Source organism: Chrysochloris asiatica, unplaced genomic scaffold (genome assembly GCF_000296735.1).
Source record: "Chrysochloris asiatica unplaced genomic scaffold, ChrAsi1.0 scaffold00033, whole genome shotgun sequence".
NCBI lineage: Eukaryota > Metazoa > Chordata > Mammalia > Afrosoricida > Chrysochloridae > Chrysochloris > Chrysochloris asiatica.
Window position 1 is genome coordinate 22,322,329 of NW_006408551.1, and position 16,835 is coordinate 22,339,163.

At 38.7% G+C, this 16,835-nt stretch overlaps 1 protein-coding gene across 1 annotated transcript in view; it reads left to right on the forward strand.

Moving 5' to 3' along the window:
* MYRFL (myelin regulatory factor-like) overlaps positions 1 to 14,773 on the forward strand; it is a 247,800-nt gene extending 233,027 nt beyond the window's left edge. The window contains exons 20-25 of the mRNA XM_006859617.1: positions 3,064 to 3,123; positions 4,682 to 4,769; positions 8,646 to 8,720; positions 13,344 to 13,464; positions 14,493 to 14,567; positions 14,687 to 14,773. Coding sequence (XP_006859679.1) covers positions 3,064 to 3,123; positions 4,682 to 4,769; positions 8,646 to 8,720; positions 13,344 to 13,464; positions 14,493 to 14,567; positions 14,687 to 14,773 — 506 coding nt within the window. The remainder of the gene's footprint in view (positions 1 to 3,063; positions 3,124 to 4,681; positions 4,770 to 8,645; positions 8,721 to 13,343; positions 13,465 to 14,492; positions 14,568 to 14,686) is intronic.
* The last annotated feature ends 2,062 nt before the right edge of the window (positions 14,774 to 16,835 follow it).

Consider the following 16,835-nt stretch of genomic DNA (forward strand, 5'->3'; position numbering starts at 1 on the left):
AATCATATAGTTTGCTAGGTCTGGGATGACAAATTGAAGAGGATGGTGACACATTCATTGTCAAAAAGAACATTTCAAGATATATCTTGAAGTACAATGCTGTTTGTGATAGGATAATATGCCTGCAAGATAGACCAGTTACTATCACTTTTATTCAAATAGCCTCATATGCATGTGAAAGTTGACAGTGAATAAGGAAGCAAAGATGGCAAGACTTGGTCTCTCATATCTTAGACAATTGTCAGGAGGGACTAGTCCCCAGAAAAGGACATTATGCTAAGTACAGTGGAGAGTCAGTGAAAAAGAGGAAAACCTCTGAGATGAATTGGCACAGTGGCAGCAGCATTGGGCTCAAGGTTAACAATGATTGTGAGGCTGACTCAGGACTGTGCAGTGTTTCGTTCTGTTGTGCATAGGGTTGCTATGAGTTGGACTTGACTCGACAGCTCCTAAGACAACACCAAATATGTTGACCTTACCAAATGGAATATACAGGAATCAAATTGACTATATCTGTGGGAAGACACAATTGAGAGCACAATATTATCAGCCAAAGCAAGGCTAGGGACCAAGTATAGAACAGACCATGAATAGCTCCCTCTCATTGCTAATTTGGGAGTGCAGTGGCTCAATACAACAGGTACTGGACTGTGAAAAACAAGTTCTGTGGTTCAAGCCCATCAGCCTATCCATAGAAGAAAAATGAGATGTTCTGCTCCCACAAAGATTTAAAGCCTGAGAAACCCTCTATAGGTCGTTATGAGTTGGAACTGACTTGATGACTCTTAGAGTCCTGTGTGGTGCTGTGGGTTACTGTGCTGGACTGCGAGGTCAGTTTGAATGGCAAGGTTGGCGGTTCAGGTTCACCAGCTGCTCCTCAGAAACCCTGTACAGGGTCACTATGAGTCCAAACCAACTCAACATTTAATAATAGCAACAACAACAATATCTCTTAACAGCAACAATCATTAATTATAGTAAGCATGTCTTCATGTGTTAGCTGCTTGAATGTTGTCTTTGGTGACGCATTTGTTCATATTCTTTGCCCATTTTTAAATTGTTTGTCTTTTTTGCTGTTGAGTATTATATATTTTTTATTTTCATTTTCTATGCATTTTAGAGATTAGACCATTATTTATTGTGTCATATCCATTTTTGTTTTTTTACCTAGTCTGTAGGTTCTCTTTTGGAGAAGCCTTTTGATGAACATTAGTGTTAATTTTTAGGAGGTTCCATTTATTTAATTAATCTTCTGCTATTTGTATATTTTAAATTATGTTTGATATTCTATTTATGCCATATATTAGAGACCCTAGCATTATCCCCATTTTTTCTTCCATGATCTTTATAGTTTTAAGTTTTATATTTAAGCCTTCAATCCATTTTGAGCTTGTTTTTCTGTATAGTGTGAGATATGAGTCCTGCTTCATTTTTCTACAGATCGATATCCAGTTTTGCCAGCAACCTTTGTTAAAAAGACTGTCTCTTCCTCATTTATTGAACCTGGCCCTTTGTCAAACATCACTTTCTATAGGTGAACAAAGTTATATCTGAATTCTCAGTTCGGTTCCATTGGTCTATATGCCTGACATTGTACCAGTATCAGTTTGTTTTGATTATGGTGACTGTGTAGTAAGTTCTACACTGTTGTTCTTCTTCAATAATGCTTTACTTGTCCATGACTTCTTTTTTGTTTCATATAAAGTTGGTGATAACATTTTTCCATCTTATTAAAGAATGCTGTTGAAATTTGGAATGGGATTGCATTTTATCTACAGATTATTTTGGGTATTATTGACATTTTCACAATGTTAAATGTTCCTATCCATGAACATAGTATGCTTTTCCATTTCTGTAGGTTTCTTTTGGCTTCTTGCAATAGTGTTTTATCATTTTCTTTGTATAAGTTAATTGCTGTATTTTAAATGATCATTGCTTTCAGTTAGTAAAAGAAATATGGTTAGTAAATAGCTCCCTTCTCCTCAGCACTGTCATATATGAGTAAGGTTAGGGTTGGGCAGAGCAGCTGCCTTTAGGGCCTGTTTTACCCACTCAAGAGATAGAACTAAATCAACAGGAAATCGGCAGGTAGGTAAATACTAGCTCAATAAAAGGAAAATCTGTTATTTCGAGCATCACTGTAACAGAATGAATTGCCTCCATAGTTAATGAGTCCCTCTGGTGCCGTCTTTCTTTCTTTTTTTTCCTTTACCATGTTAAGATAGTGACACTAAGATGCCTGGAAAAGAACCAAGATAGTTTTGATTAGAGAATTCCTTTACAAATAATTTGGGTAAGCAACATTTCTCATTCACAAACTGCTTATAAGTGCCATTGAGTCAGTTCTGACTCATAGCAACCCTGTGTACAATAGAAAGAAACACTGCCTGGTCCTGTGCCATCTTCACAATTGTTGCTGTAAGCCATCATTAATTAGAGTAAACTTATTTACCTAATATGAATAAGACATTGTGCCAAGAGCTACAGAGGTTTCAAAGAAGATTAGTACAGAGTTCCTACTTGGTAAAGTGGAGGGTTGGTGAAAAAGAGGAAGATCTCCAATGAGATGGATTGGCACAGTGGCAGCGGCACTGGGCTCAGGCATAGCAATGATTGTGAGGTTGGCGCAGGACAGGACAGTATTTTGTTCTGTTGTGCATAGGGTCACTATGAGTTAGTACTGGTTCAATGGCACCTAACAACAGCAACAACACCATTGTAGAGTTGTCAAGAAAAGGCAAAATACATGAAAACTAAAGTCATAACACAGAGATAACATGCACTTCAAATAGTAACAAATATATCAATAATTGATCACTACATAGATGGTTTCAATAATAAATGCTATAGCATTAGAAAGGAGGAAGCTGTGAGTTGTGTTTTTTGAGACAGTGGTAAGACTAGTCTAGTTTTGTAAGACTAGAGGTAGGTAGTGAATGGATCAAAAAATGGGAGAGTGAAAGAGTGGAGAGACATTTAACTCATGAATACAAACTCGGATACCATAATGGGTTTATTCTCATTCTGAATAAGTTTTAAAGACAGACTTTATTTCCTCAGAAGAAAGGAGGAAAACATTCCTGGAAAGAAATGCATTAACCAGTCCTGACTGGGGAAGTGACTGTAAGTATGTTGAAGTAACTCTATTCTGGGACCTTACCTGTAGAGCCATGCAAAGTAAAACCATTGGAGTGAGGAATGGGAATAAAGGCTGCATATACACGCATACACAGATGCACATGTATGAGAGGATATCCCAAAGTTCTTGGGGAAATTCCAATATCTTTTTATTTTTTTAAAAAAGCTTTTTATTGTGAATTGAGTGTAAGTTTACAAGACAGATCCTCATTTTTACATTCAACAAATCATACACTTCATTTCATTTCAATGACTGCAATCTCTCCAAGTAACATCAGTTATCCCGCTTCTTCCCTGTGATTCTTGTTGACATTCTACCCAATTTTCCAACTTTCTGAACTTTGTCCTTGGGTAAATGCTGCCCTTAGGCTCTTGAGTGATTGTACATTCCATAGTGAGCATACCTTTCTAGTATTGTTTGTCCTCTCTATTGCTGTTGCTGAGTGTTATCAAGTCAGTTTCAACTCATGGCAATCTTGTGTATGATTTCTGAGGCACAGCTGGTAGATTTGAATCACTGACCTTTCAGTAACAGTCCAGTGCTTATTCTATAGCTATAAGCCAGGACTCCTGTCACCCCTATATACCTATCTACTTTGGCTGAAAATTGTGCCAAGAGGGTGAGTTAAGTTCCGTCCTTGAAGGTTGACCAAGGGCCATACATACTCTCAGGTTCCTTTAGTCTCTTTTAATTCATTCCATTCTCCCACAAACTTTATGAAGCCCCTTGTACATTTATGCATGCATATATACCAGTAGAGTTACATTTTATAATTGATGACAGACTAATTAATAGTGAGGCATTAGAAATCACCAGACAAGTTGAGGTTGAACTCTGTGGTTTTACATAATTGTAAAATGAACCTCTTTCTCTCATCCTCTGTTCTGTTTTTATTTTGTTTCCTGAAATTTTAAATCCTTCTATGTCCTGGTGTCATGGATTAGGAGTCCTGGTGTGGCATTGTGGGTTTATGCATTGAACTGCAAGGTTGGTTTGAACCACAAGGTTGGCACTTCAAGCTCACCTTATACAGGATTACTATGAGTTAGAACTGACTCAACGACAACTGACAACAACAACATGTCCAGATTGCATTTCACATTACACCCTCCATTTTCAATAAATTTCGCCTTCATCTTGTTGTTTGTCATTGAGTCAGTTCCTAATCATAGCAACCTGTGTAGGGTTTCCACAGGTCCACAGTTTGAACTGCTGCCTTTCTTGTTACCAGTCCAGTGTTTAACCTACAGTGCCACACCAACAAGACTTAAATTGTCCAGAAATTCTTCTGGATGTTATAGGGTTGTTTATTGGGACCTGGATTTTCATTAGTTTTCTTTAAAGTTCCTATAGTAAAAAAGGCTTCTCTTATTTTTCCTTTTACCAATTTGAATGCAAAATGGAATCCATTTATCTGAGAAATTCGTATTTCACATTCTGCAGTTTGGGGACTGTAATGAGGCACAAATATTTCTCCCCATAGAATTTACTCCCTTATCTCTCTCTCTCTCTCTCTTTTTTTTTTTTTTTAACTCAATTTAGGGATCGATACAACCATCAGTTCTATTCAGATTATGGAAATCCAGCAAAGAATAGATCATCGGTACTGTAGTAAAAGCCTTCAGTGCAGGTGAGTAAGCCTCTTGTTCTGCCCATTTTCTTTCTGGACTTTATCCTGGGCTCTGGGTTTTTATTGCTTTAATATATGTATACCCATTCCTCAGTTAATGACTATCTCATTATCTGAGATTTTGCATTTATGAATAAAGTAAAAAATGTACTATCTATCTGTGAGATGAGAGTAGTGCTGGCTGTGATGGTTAAGGTTATATGTAAACTTGGCTAAACTATGATTCTCAGTAGTGGGAGTTAGGTGATGATGTAATTTGGCAATTATATGATGATGTCATTCAAAGTTATGTAATGTTGTAATCATCTTTCATTTTGTGATTTGATATGATCATCTTCCATTTTTGCAAAATGCCATTTTTCACATAATGACTTTTCTTTGGAACGTAATCACATTGATATTTGAAGAGTGGAGATGTATGTATGAGGGATTTCAAAAGTTGTGGAAATTTTTCATTACCTTTTAATTCTGAACTTCTAAAAGTTGCTTTGTGTGTGTATATAAGGCCCCATATGAATGACTTGGATATACATATATTTACATCACTTAACATCTGAATGATATCCAACTGCTATATGTCTGTGGTCTTAGAAGGTTTTATGATTTTTTTTTTTTCTTAAGAGAAAGCAGATCTTCTTTTATTTATTATTTTCCTCTAATGGTCTTAAAGACCCCAAACCTAGATTCTTGCAGGACTGGACAAGGGAGGAGATGCAGGGAGGTGAGGCAGAGAGCATGGTCTGGGCTTTGTCTTGTGGGCTGGTGGTGGCATAGACTGTGGAGCCAGACTGCACCTGCTGCTCAGGTGAGCCGAATAGTAGGCAAGGCCGGCATGCTTTGCTCCCTCCCTACTTGATTCCTCTCACTTCATTCCTGTTGCCACTGCCAATTCCTCCAGCCTCTGCCAGCAGCTTCAGCAGCAGCAACAGTGATCAGAATAACCGGAACTGTAATGTAATGTGTGTAAGGTTTCAAGATGGTATTTGCATAACATCCAAATCACATAACATCTTATTTCATAGATTGTATCAAGGATGTTAAGTAAGCCATATAAAACACATTTACTGATTCAACACTTTTTGCATGTATAATTCAGTGACATGTTCTGCAGCCATCACTAGTCTTGTATCTGTTATAGGGCTCTGGGTTTTTGAAACTAGAATGATGATGTGTTTGAAAACTAAAGCTACATCATGAAATCAAGGTGTGCTTATCCTACTCCTTAAGTGAAAACAAATTTGCTACTTGGTGGAAAAAGGAATCACAATACAGTTGGTGTTAGCAAGTATCAATAAACCATGGCTCCAATGATTCCAAGTCTGCAGGTTTATAGATAAATCCAAAGCAAAAGGCCTGGGGGACAACTTGAGTGGTCACCTCTTTTTGGGCACATACCATTGATGCAGAGCTGTTAGTTAACTTTGTAGACAGGAAAGACATTATTACAAGTGACTCCAGGTCATGAGAGAGCAGACATATTTATAATTTAATGATAAGGGATATCATGATTTCATTTGTTGAAAAAATATAGTTTATCTTAATTTTTCAGTTAGGAGAGAAAAATCTGGGTATTGCAGACTTTAAAAGCAGCATCCATCTGCAGTGTATGTTGTATCTCCTGTACCGAGGTAATGATGCATCTAGAAGGAGAGAGTGCAAGTAACTTCAGCCAGTACAGTCTGAAAGTTGTAGGCATTAGAATAAGGAGGTTTTTGTTTCTAATTTGATGACTATTTATGTAATGTCTGTTAGGTTAAAGGCAAGATGGCAGGCCCTGTGTTTTGAACTGGTGTAACAAACCATCTGGGTTATCATCTTATTTCCTTTTCAACAGATATAACTATTTTTAGGCTTCAATTTCATGGTCCTAATCTATGAAAATAATCTGTTTTATTGTTGTTGTTAAGTGCCTTCAATTTGGTTCCAACTCATAGCAACCTTCTACAGGGTTTCTGAAGCTTTTGAAATCATTTGGGAGCAGAATGCCTTATCCTCCACAGAGCTGGTAGGCTTGAACCACAGACCTTGTGGTATACAATCCGGTGCTAATATTATTACTTTATGAACTCTACATTCATTAACTCATTAATTCTCATAGAAGCCATATGAGTTTGTTATTATTTACTCCCATTTTACATTTATAGAATCTGAGGTTCAATGAGGTTGGAAAAGTTTGCCTGAAGTTATCTACCTAATAAGTGTCTCGAGATGGAACATTAACTTATGTTAGAGTAACATAATTAAGAAGGTCAGATAATTCTAGTTCAAATCTCAGGACTTGAACAAGATACTTGGTCTCCCTATATATAAAGGGATATTGTGTGGTGCTGTGGGCTAATGCATCAGACTGCAAAGTCATTTGAACTGCAAGGGTCAGTGGTTCAAGCTTACCAGCTGCTCCTTGGAAACCCTATACAGAGTCACGATGGGTCAGAATTGATTCGACGGCACTTAACAACAACAACATCTATAAGATGGGGATACTATCACTGAGTTGGATTACTATGAATTGTGTAGGTATTGTTAAATGCTGCTGAGTAGGTTCCGACCTAGCCCTGTATAGGGTTTCTAAGGAATGACTGGTAGGTTTGAATTACTGACATTTAAGTTAGCAGTTTGGAGTCCTGGTATGGCACTGTGGGTTAATGCACCAGATGGCAAAGCTATTTGAACTGCAAGGTCAGCAGTTCAAACTCACCAGCCGCTCCTCGGAAACCCTATACAGGGTCACTATGGGTCAAAACTGACTCAACGGCACTTAACAACAACAAAAACAAGTTAACATTTCAGTACTTGTCCTACTGAACTTAGGCTTCAAGTTCATGGTCCTAATGCCAGTGCCACACAGGAAGGTAGAAGATGTATTCCATTCATCTAAGCTTCTCCCAATTGAACAAATCTCATCTGATACTAATCCACAACTTTCTATTTTTGTCACCTTTGCTTTCCCATTTTTAATATTAAGTAGCCACCAAAATGATTGACCCTTTTTCCCATTTATCTAGTTTTGAGGGTTTTTTCAATATAATTCAAAGGGATGGCCAGATCACAAGGAGAGCTTGTATTAGATACAACATGTTGTTGTTTTTTACTGGTATTATCCATTGCAATATAAATCAAAATAATTCTTCTTTTCCCCCCAAGTATATCTCTTAAAGGGGGAGAAATCTATGCATACGCATTTGTCTTGCATTTTAAAAAATACATAAACAACGTTTGTTGTTCTTATGTACAATAGAATCAGTTTCAACTCCTAGCAACCCTATATAGCATTTCCAAGAACAGTTGGTTGGTTTGAACTGCTGACCTTGAAATTAGCAGTCCAATGCTTATCCTACAGAGCTCAACAGCAATTAGGACTATAATAACTGTAGTTTTTATAATAACTTCAGGTTTTGAAAGTGCATGATATTTCTTGCTGATATTGTTTAAAGAGAATGATTTATGGTTGAAAGCTGGTATTTATTATTTTCAATCCTCATTTCCAGGAGGATTGTTGCTTTGAGATTTTGCCTTGTTTCTCTTCTGAAATCGGTATCTTCCCAGGGAGAACTGGATGGAGTAATTCCCAGTGTATTTAGTTTTGTGCATTTGGTCTGAGATTTGATTTTCTATAATTTGCTCTCTGTGTTCTAAAAAAAATACAAATCTATGTGGCATAGTTTATATTGAGACCTAAAAGTGATAACTTTGTAATATTTGACAGATATGCACCTGAAAAATATAAACCTATATTATGTTAAACCTGATGTTCTCTATTTATTATTATCATGTAATCTTCAACAGCTCACATCATATATAATAAGGGGGTGGGGAAAGCCTTTTGAAGCCTGTTCTACAAATTTTGATTTATCATTTTTTTTACCCCATAACTAGGTCTGGAAAATACAATTATAATATTCCTGTAAATAAGCACACACCTACCAATGTCAAATTTTCTCTGGAAATCAAGTAAGTGTATAGCCGTAACAAAATCAATTTCTTTCTTCATTTATTTTTAATCATTCATTGAATAGTAAGTCTGATATTTCTCTGCAATTGCTAAGTTAAGAGATAGAAAGCTTTCAATGCATGTTAGCTGATGCTGTTGATTTGAGAGGTGGGCCCTCTTCCAGATTCCATTCTGTGCCATGGAATGCTTTAGGCTAATGTACTCAGGCCTGGAAGGGGGATGACCTTGAATTTTATGCTCATGAGTTAGAGACTGCCTCTCAAGTCTCCCTTTGAGTTGGGATGGGAGCAAGTACGATAGCTTAGTTCTGGGAGATTGTAGATTTTAGTGAAATTTGGCCACAATGCATATCAAATTCCTTCTAGGGGATAAAATAAAAGAGCCAGAATTTAGAATTGAACAGGCTAAGATTCAAATTCTGTCTCTGTCACCTATTAATAATTGTGTGATCTTGGAGAATCCACTTATTCTTCATCCATAAAATGAGTATAACATTCTATCATAAGATATAGAGATACAGTAATAATTATTGTTAATAATAGTGGCATTAATAACTATCATTTGATGAGCAGACCATATGACAGATACTATGCTTTAATGTAGCCCTGGTGACCACAGCCTTCGGTAGTAATTGCTCTTCAATGTAAAGACAACAATCCTCACAACTGGACCAAAAAATAACATCAAGATAAATGGAGAAAAGATTGAAGTTGTCAAAGACTTCATTTTAATTGTACCAGCCATCAATACTCAAGGAACCTGCAGTCAAGAAAACAAATGATGTATTCCATTAGGCAAATCTGCTGCACAGGATCTCTTTAAAGCATTCGAGAGCAACAATGTCAGTTTGAATACTAAAATGTATGCGTGTGAAAGTTGGACAAAGAACAAACAAGACCATATTAGAATTGATGCATTTGAGTTGCGGTGTTGGAGGAGAATATTAAAAGTACCATGGACTGCCCAAAGAACAAACATATATGTATTGGAAGAAGTACAGGCAGAATGTTTCTTAGAAGCCACGATGGCCAGACTTCATCTCTCATACTTCGGACATATTATCAGGAGGAACCAATCACTGGAAAAGGGCATCATCTTTGGTCAAGTAGAGGGTCAGCAAAAAGAGGAAGGTCCCTAACAAGATGCACTGGCACAGTGGCAGCAGCAATGTTCTGAAGAGTAGCAACAATTGTGAAGTTGGCACAGGACTAGGCAGTGTTTTGTTCTGTTGTGTGTAAGGTTGCTATGAGTCAGCACTGACTTGATGGCATGTAACAACAACAACTAGTGGCACAGTGGATTATGTGTTGGGCTGCTAACTGCAAGGTCAGCAGTTCAAATCCACCAATCACTCCATGGGAAAAAGATGAGAAATTCTGCTCCCGTAAAGATTTTTAGCCTCAAAAACCTAATACAAGATTGCCATGAGTTGGAACCATGCAACCCCCACACTTTAATACTGTGTACTGGGTCATATAATCCTTACAACAGCCTTTGGAGGTTGCCTTCGTCACCACTTCTTGTTATTGTTAAGCACCGTCGAGCTAGTTCCGACTCATAGTGACCCTGTATAGGGTTTCCAAAGAACAGTTAGTGAGCTTGAACTGTTGATCTTTTGGTTCAAGCTGATCTAGGAGTCTAGTTTATGTTTTTTCATATAAGAACATTTTGGTTTAGAGAGATCAAAGAACTTGTCCCAAATCTCATAGATGGAGTTGGACTTAAAACTCATCCCATCTTCAAAGATAGAAAACTTCTTAGACATAACCAAATATCTTGGAGTAATGAATTGGTGGACTTAGAAGCTCAGGATAATAGTCTCAGGGAACACCATGATCAATGGGCATAACTTAGACCACAAGAGAGTGTTCTACATCCTACTTTGGTGAGTAGCAACTGGAGTCTTAAAAGCTAATGGGTGATCATCTAAGGTGCAACTATTGGTCTCTCCTTGTCCAGATGAAAGAAGAGTGGTGAAAATTGAAGATGCATGGAACCAGTCCATTGGACTAATAGATCACAAGAATATATCAGTCTCCATGATCCTGAAACCAGAAGAATTAGATGGTGCCTAGCTACCATTACCAATTGCTTTGGAAAGAATAACATTAGAAAGTCCTGGATAGAGTGGGAGAAAATGTGGAACAAAACTCAAAATCATAAAAAACAACAAAAAACAGGCTTACCAATTACATAGAGACTGGTAAAACCCCTGAAACTATGGGCCATCTCAGTGGTCTCTCCCTTCAGGTCTGCAACTGAATTCATCTCCATAACTCAATTTTTTATCAAATAATAGGTCTATAGATGAGTTCTGGTGCGGCACTCTAGGATAAGCACTGGGCTGCTACCCACAAGGTCGGGTACTTAAATCCACCAACTGCTCCTTGCAAAAACTATAAGGTTTCTATGAGTTGGAACCAACTTAGTAGAAGTGAACAACAATAAAAACAAGGGGAACAATAACACTAAAGAGGCATGCATGCCAAGAATATGCAACCATTTTAGATCAAAAGGGTAGAATATACCCAAGGACAAAGGTCAGGAGGGTTGGGAAAGAAGAAGGAGTGGAACTAAGAAGCGCAGGAAGGAAGGGGGACATTTGATGTTGCAGTGTGATTACAGTCAATGAGATGAAATGAAATTTGTATGATTTGTTGAATGAAAAACTGATGATCTGCTCTTTAAACCTTCATAATAAGAAATTAAACAAACAAATAACTCAGCCTATCCTTTTAACTATCACTCTCTGGTCTCTGAAATAAGATAGAATATGTAAGGAATTGGCCTATTCCTGGCACAGTATTTGTTGTTGATAAGTACCATGGAGTTGGTTCCAACTCATAGTGACCCTGCACAATGTTTCCAAGGCTGTAAATCTTTATGGGAGCAGAAAGCCTCATCTTTCTCCCATGGAACAACTGGTAGTTTTGAACTGCTGACCTTGAGGTTAGCAGCCCGATTCGTAACCACGAAAAGGCACTCAATAAATGGTAGCTATTACTAGGATTACTTTTCCATCAAAATCATTAAACTCTAATTTAATGAATCCAGATATGGGATTGTGCTGTAGCATGAAGACTGGGCTGTTTACCACAAGGCTGGTGGTTCAAATCCACATCACTCCTCAGAAACCCTATACAGCGTCACTATGAGTCAGAACTGACTCAATGGCTCTTAATAAAAACAATGTGATACTTTAAGACCTTCAATATACCTAATTAAAAAACTATGCAATGAGCCACGCACGAAGAAGATAGTTGTTGTGTGCTGGTGGTATTTATTTTGTATTTCTTGGTTTTAGTCTCTCCTTTTCTTCTGCTTCTACTTGTCTTTTCTTCTTCCCTTCCTTCTCTTCCTCTTTTCTTTTCCTCAGACCTCCTCACTCTCCTTCTGCTTGCCCAGTTCTGTTATTCTTCTTCCATCATTTTTCCCACTCTCTCTATCTCTTCTTCTGTTTCACTCAGATTTCATACTTCCTTATCAATTTTGCTCCCATTAGATGCTAATGACGTTCAACCCAACTGCTTACCTTGGAAAGGTTTGTTTTGAGTAGCTCATACAAGGGGCTTCAAAAAGTTTGTGGAAAAATTGAATTAAAAGATAGGAAATTTCCCCACCAATTTTTTGAAGTGCCCTCATACTTCATGACTTAGACCCTGCCTTCTTTCAAGGCAGAGCAAAAGTCCTGAAGGCTAGTAACTTTAAATGACATTGTCTTATTTGTTCCTAGTTTTGTTGGTGGTGTTAAGTGCTAATTCAGTTACAACTCATAGCAACCCTATATAGGTTTTCCAAGGAGCAGCTGGTGGGTTTGAACTGCCAACTTGTGGTTAGCAATCCAGGGCTCATCCTACAGCACCACACCAGGACTCCTAGCTTTAGAGGGAAGGAAGTTAGCTTAAATGAAATTCCCCTGAAGTGGCAAGAGATCATCTTGAATTACTGAATTAAGCCTTTAGAAATAATCATTTTCCTAATATGGATGATTCAAAAATAACATGTACTCAGTCAGATTTCAGGATTTTCCCACATGTGCACAATGACTGTGTTTAAAGACAGATGGACTTTGTCCTTTCAGTAATAGTTAATGGACTGACCTCCTGAGCAGGAGAAACATCTTTTCTTACAGGCCTTCCACTCTGTGATAGGTTTCCAGGCTGGTGATTTTAAATAGTATTCGGCCCCAAATTCCTACCTGTGTTTGTCTTGCTATTTCAAATGCTATCTCTCCAGACCAGAAGTTGGCAGAATCTAAAATTCTGGAAACATCCATGGATACAAATTCAATTTTCAGTGTAAAGAGAAAGGGATGTATAAAAAATTTATTTTAGTATTCTCAATGCACCACAGTGAGAAAGTCTAATGTTTAAGTGAATTAAGACATGAAATTTGGATTTAGAAACTGGCAAATAGAGACCTGAGATGAGGTTTCTTTCTGTAATAATGAGATGTGAGTCAGCATATTTGTATTAGTGAGTCTACACCATAAAATTGTGAAGTTTGAATGGATTTCCAAGTTATGTTTTCATTAGTCTCGCTTCCTAATGAGGTGTAGCCAAGTAAGAACTGGTAATTACCTTTCCTTTTCCACTGACCCTTCTTTCCTTTGTCTCTTGAAGCACAACAGAGCCATTGATAGTTTTCCAGTGCAAATTCACCCTTGGAAATATATGTTTCCATAGTAAGTGGGAAGCCAAAGGGATCCAAACTCGCAGAGAAATCTCCCAGGAGATGACACAGGTAATGCTTTGCAGGGCTTCTGGCTTCTTGGCTCTATGTCCCCATTCGAGATGAAGGTGTAGCCAGAGTTTGGACACAGTTTATGTTTACCTCTATGAGAGGACAGCTGTCGCTGGTTGCCATGTAATCAGCTCTGACTCATCCTTGAGGCATATGTAGCAGAACAAAACGGGGCCTGGTATCACCTGCACCCTCCTCATGACCCTTGGTGTGCTTGACTCCATTGTTACAGCCACTGTATACTTTTAGTGCCTTCCTCCTCGGGGACTTGTTTTCCAGCTCTATGTTGAACACTATTCTGTTGTAATACATAAGGTTTTCACTGGCTAGTATTTGAAAGTAGATGTCCAGGCCTTTTCCCTAGTCTGTCCTTGTCTGGAAACTCGGCTAAAGCCTGTCCACCCTACATAGCCCTGATGATGGTGGTGGTGGCTGCTACGTGCCTTGGAGTTGGTTCCAACTCAGCAACTCTGTATAGGGTTTCAGAGGCTGTAAATCTTTTTGGGATCAGAAAGCCTCATCTTTCTCCTGTGGAACTGCTGGTAGTTTCAAACTGCTGACCTTGAGATTAGCAGCTCAATTTGTAACCATTATACTACCAGAGCTCCTGATAGTGTTTTAAATATTAGTGGAATTGCTTTCAGCATTATTATTGTTGTTGTAGAGTCAATTCTAACTCATCATGACCCTATATAATGTTTCTGATGAGTTTTGAACTGGTGACTTTGAATTGAACTTCCAACCTTGCAGTTACCAGTCCAGTGCTTATCCTATGGCACCATACCAAGGCGCCAGCATCAAAGTAATTCACACACCACCAGTCAAATGCCAGTATTTCCCTTGCTGACTGACCTTGCCCCAGGGTTTTGTTCAGCAAAACCTTGATGCATAGTCTGGTCTAGTAACACCAAAAATTGCTATTACAGATTCTCTTCTCGAGTCATGGATATGCTCTCTCAGCCTGTATCTTCTCTAATTGAGTGTAAAATGTGGTTATGAAATGGCTCTTTCTTTCATTCATTATTTAGGGCTATCAGCACATTTGGAGTCTCCCTGTAGCTCCTTTCTCTGACAGCGCATACCATTTCCGAGTAGCTGCACCGGTAAGTGTTCTTTTCTTCTTTCCTTTTCTTTTTCAGTGAGAAACAAATGGGCCGACATATATACATAATTTAAGTTAATGCTCATATTAATATTTCTCTGTTTTCTTTTGTTCTGACAGGATTTAGCTGATTGCTCAACAGATCCTTATTTTGCCGGGATATTCTATACAGATTACTTCTTTTACTTCTATCGACGTTGTACCTAATTTATTCAAGTTCAGTTGGAAATGCAACTAATAAAAATACTCAAAATGCAGTTAATGGAAATTTATATTCTCTTGAGGCTCCTTTTCAAAAAGCAAACAAAAACGACTTTTTATTGTGAATTGAAATGATCATCAGTTTTACATTCAACAAGTCACATACTTTGTATCATATTAATTATTGCAATCCCCTCCCCGCAACAACAGTCGTCCTGCTTCCTCCCCATGGTTACCCATGTACAAATAACCTTTTGTAAACACATATATTTGTGGGATATGTATATATCCTAGTGTTGCACTGTGGGTTAATGCACTGGACTGCAAAGTTGCTTTCAATCGAAAGATTGGTGGTTCGAGCTCACCAGCTGCTCCCTGGACCTATATAGGGTTGCTACAGGTCGAAATTGACTCGATGGCACTTCCATTCCATTCTGGCTGTATCTCTGTTCATATATCTACACACAGAATACTGTTATTTCAAGGTTGTGTTATTGTTACATGTCAGTGCAGACTTATAGCAACTCTGGATGGGATTTCCATGGAGAGGCTAGTGACTTTGAACCACAGATCTTGTGGTTCAGACGAACCTTGAGGTTGAGTGCTCATCCTAGGGCACCACACCGGGACTTCTTCTAGGTTGTGTATATAGTACTATTTACGCCTATTCCCTTTAGCCCTTGCATATCTCCCTGTTTCTCCCACTATCTTCATCATTCTTCTGCCAACCTCCTTCTTGTATGATGCCCTCCTCATCAACAACCAAGTTATCATGTGTCTACCCAGTCAATTGCTCTACCTTCCCTTCCACACCCGGTGGTGGTGGTGTGCCATACAGTCAGTTCTGACTCATAGCGACTGTCCATAGGGTTTCCGAGGCTGTAAATCTTTACAGGAGCAGAAAGTCTCATCTTTCTCCTGTGAAACAGTTGGTAGTGTCAAACCGCTAATCTTGAGGTTAGCAGCTTGACTTGTAACCACTAAACTACCAGAGCTCCATTTCCACCCCTATAAGGAGCTCTGGTGGCGTAGTGGTTACGAACCGGGCTGCAAACTGCAAGGTCAGCAGTTTGAAACTACCAGCGGCTCCATGGGAGAAAGATGAAGCTTTCTGCTCCCGTAAAGATTTACAGCCTTGGAAAACACTGTTCAGGGTCGCTACGGGTCAGAACCGACTCGATGGCACTTAACAACAACAAGGAGTCCTGGTGTGGCGCTGTGGGTTAATGCGCCAGACTGCAAAGCCATTTGAACTGCAAGGTCGGCAGTTCTAGTTCACCAGCTGTTCCTCAGAAAGCCTATATAGGGTCGCTATGAGTCGGAACCGACTAGACGGCACTTCACAACAACAAGGAGTCCTGGTATGGTGCGGTGGGTTAATACATCAAACTGCAAAGCCATTTGAACTGCAAAGTTGGAGGTTTGAGCTTACCAGTGCTCCTTGGAAACCCTATGGGTCAGAATCGACTTGACAGCACTTAACACAACAACAATCGAAGAATGTTCCTTCTAGTATGAAAACTTTGGGATTTTACAATATAATTTTGTTATTAACTTATTTCACTCAGCATTATGTCCTCCAGGTTCATTCATGTTTTGAGGTGTTTCGTCAATTCATCGTTACTCTTCAATGTTGCATTGTTGTTGTTGTTGTTAGGTGCGATCGAGTCAGTGCCAACTCATAGTGACCTTATGCACTGCAAAATGTAACACTCACCAATCCTGGGCAAACCTCACTATTATTGCCACACTTGAGCCCATTGATACTGTCACTTGGCCAATCCATCTCGCTGGGGCTCTTCCTCTTTTTCTCTAACCCTCCACCTTACGAAACGTGATATCCTTCTCCAGAGATTGGCCCCTACTGACAACATGTCCGAAGTATGAGAGACAAAGTTTGGCTATCTTGCCCTCCATGGAGCACTCTGGCTGTACTTCTTCCAACACAGATCTGTTGATTCTATGGGCAGCCTATGGTACTTTCAATATTCTCTTCTAACACCACAGCTCAAAAGCATCAAGTCTTCTACGGTCTCCCTTATTTACTGTCCAACTTTCACATGCATAT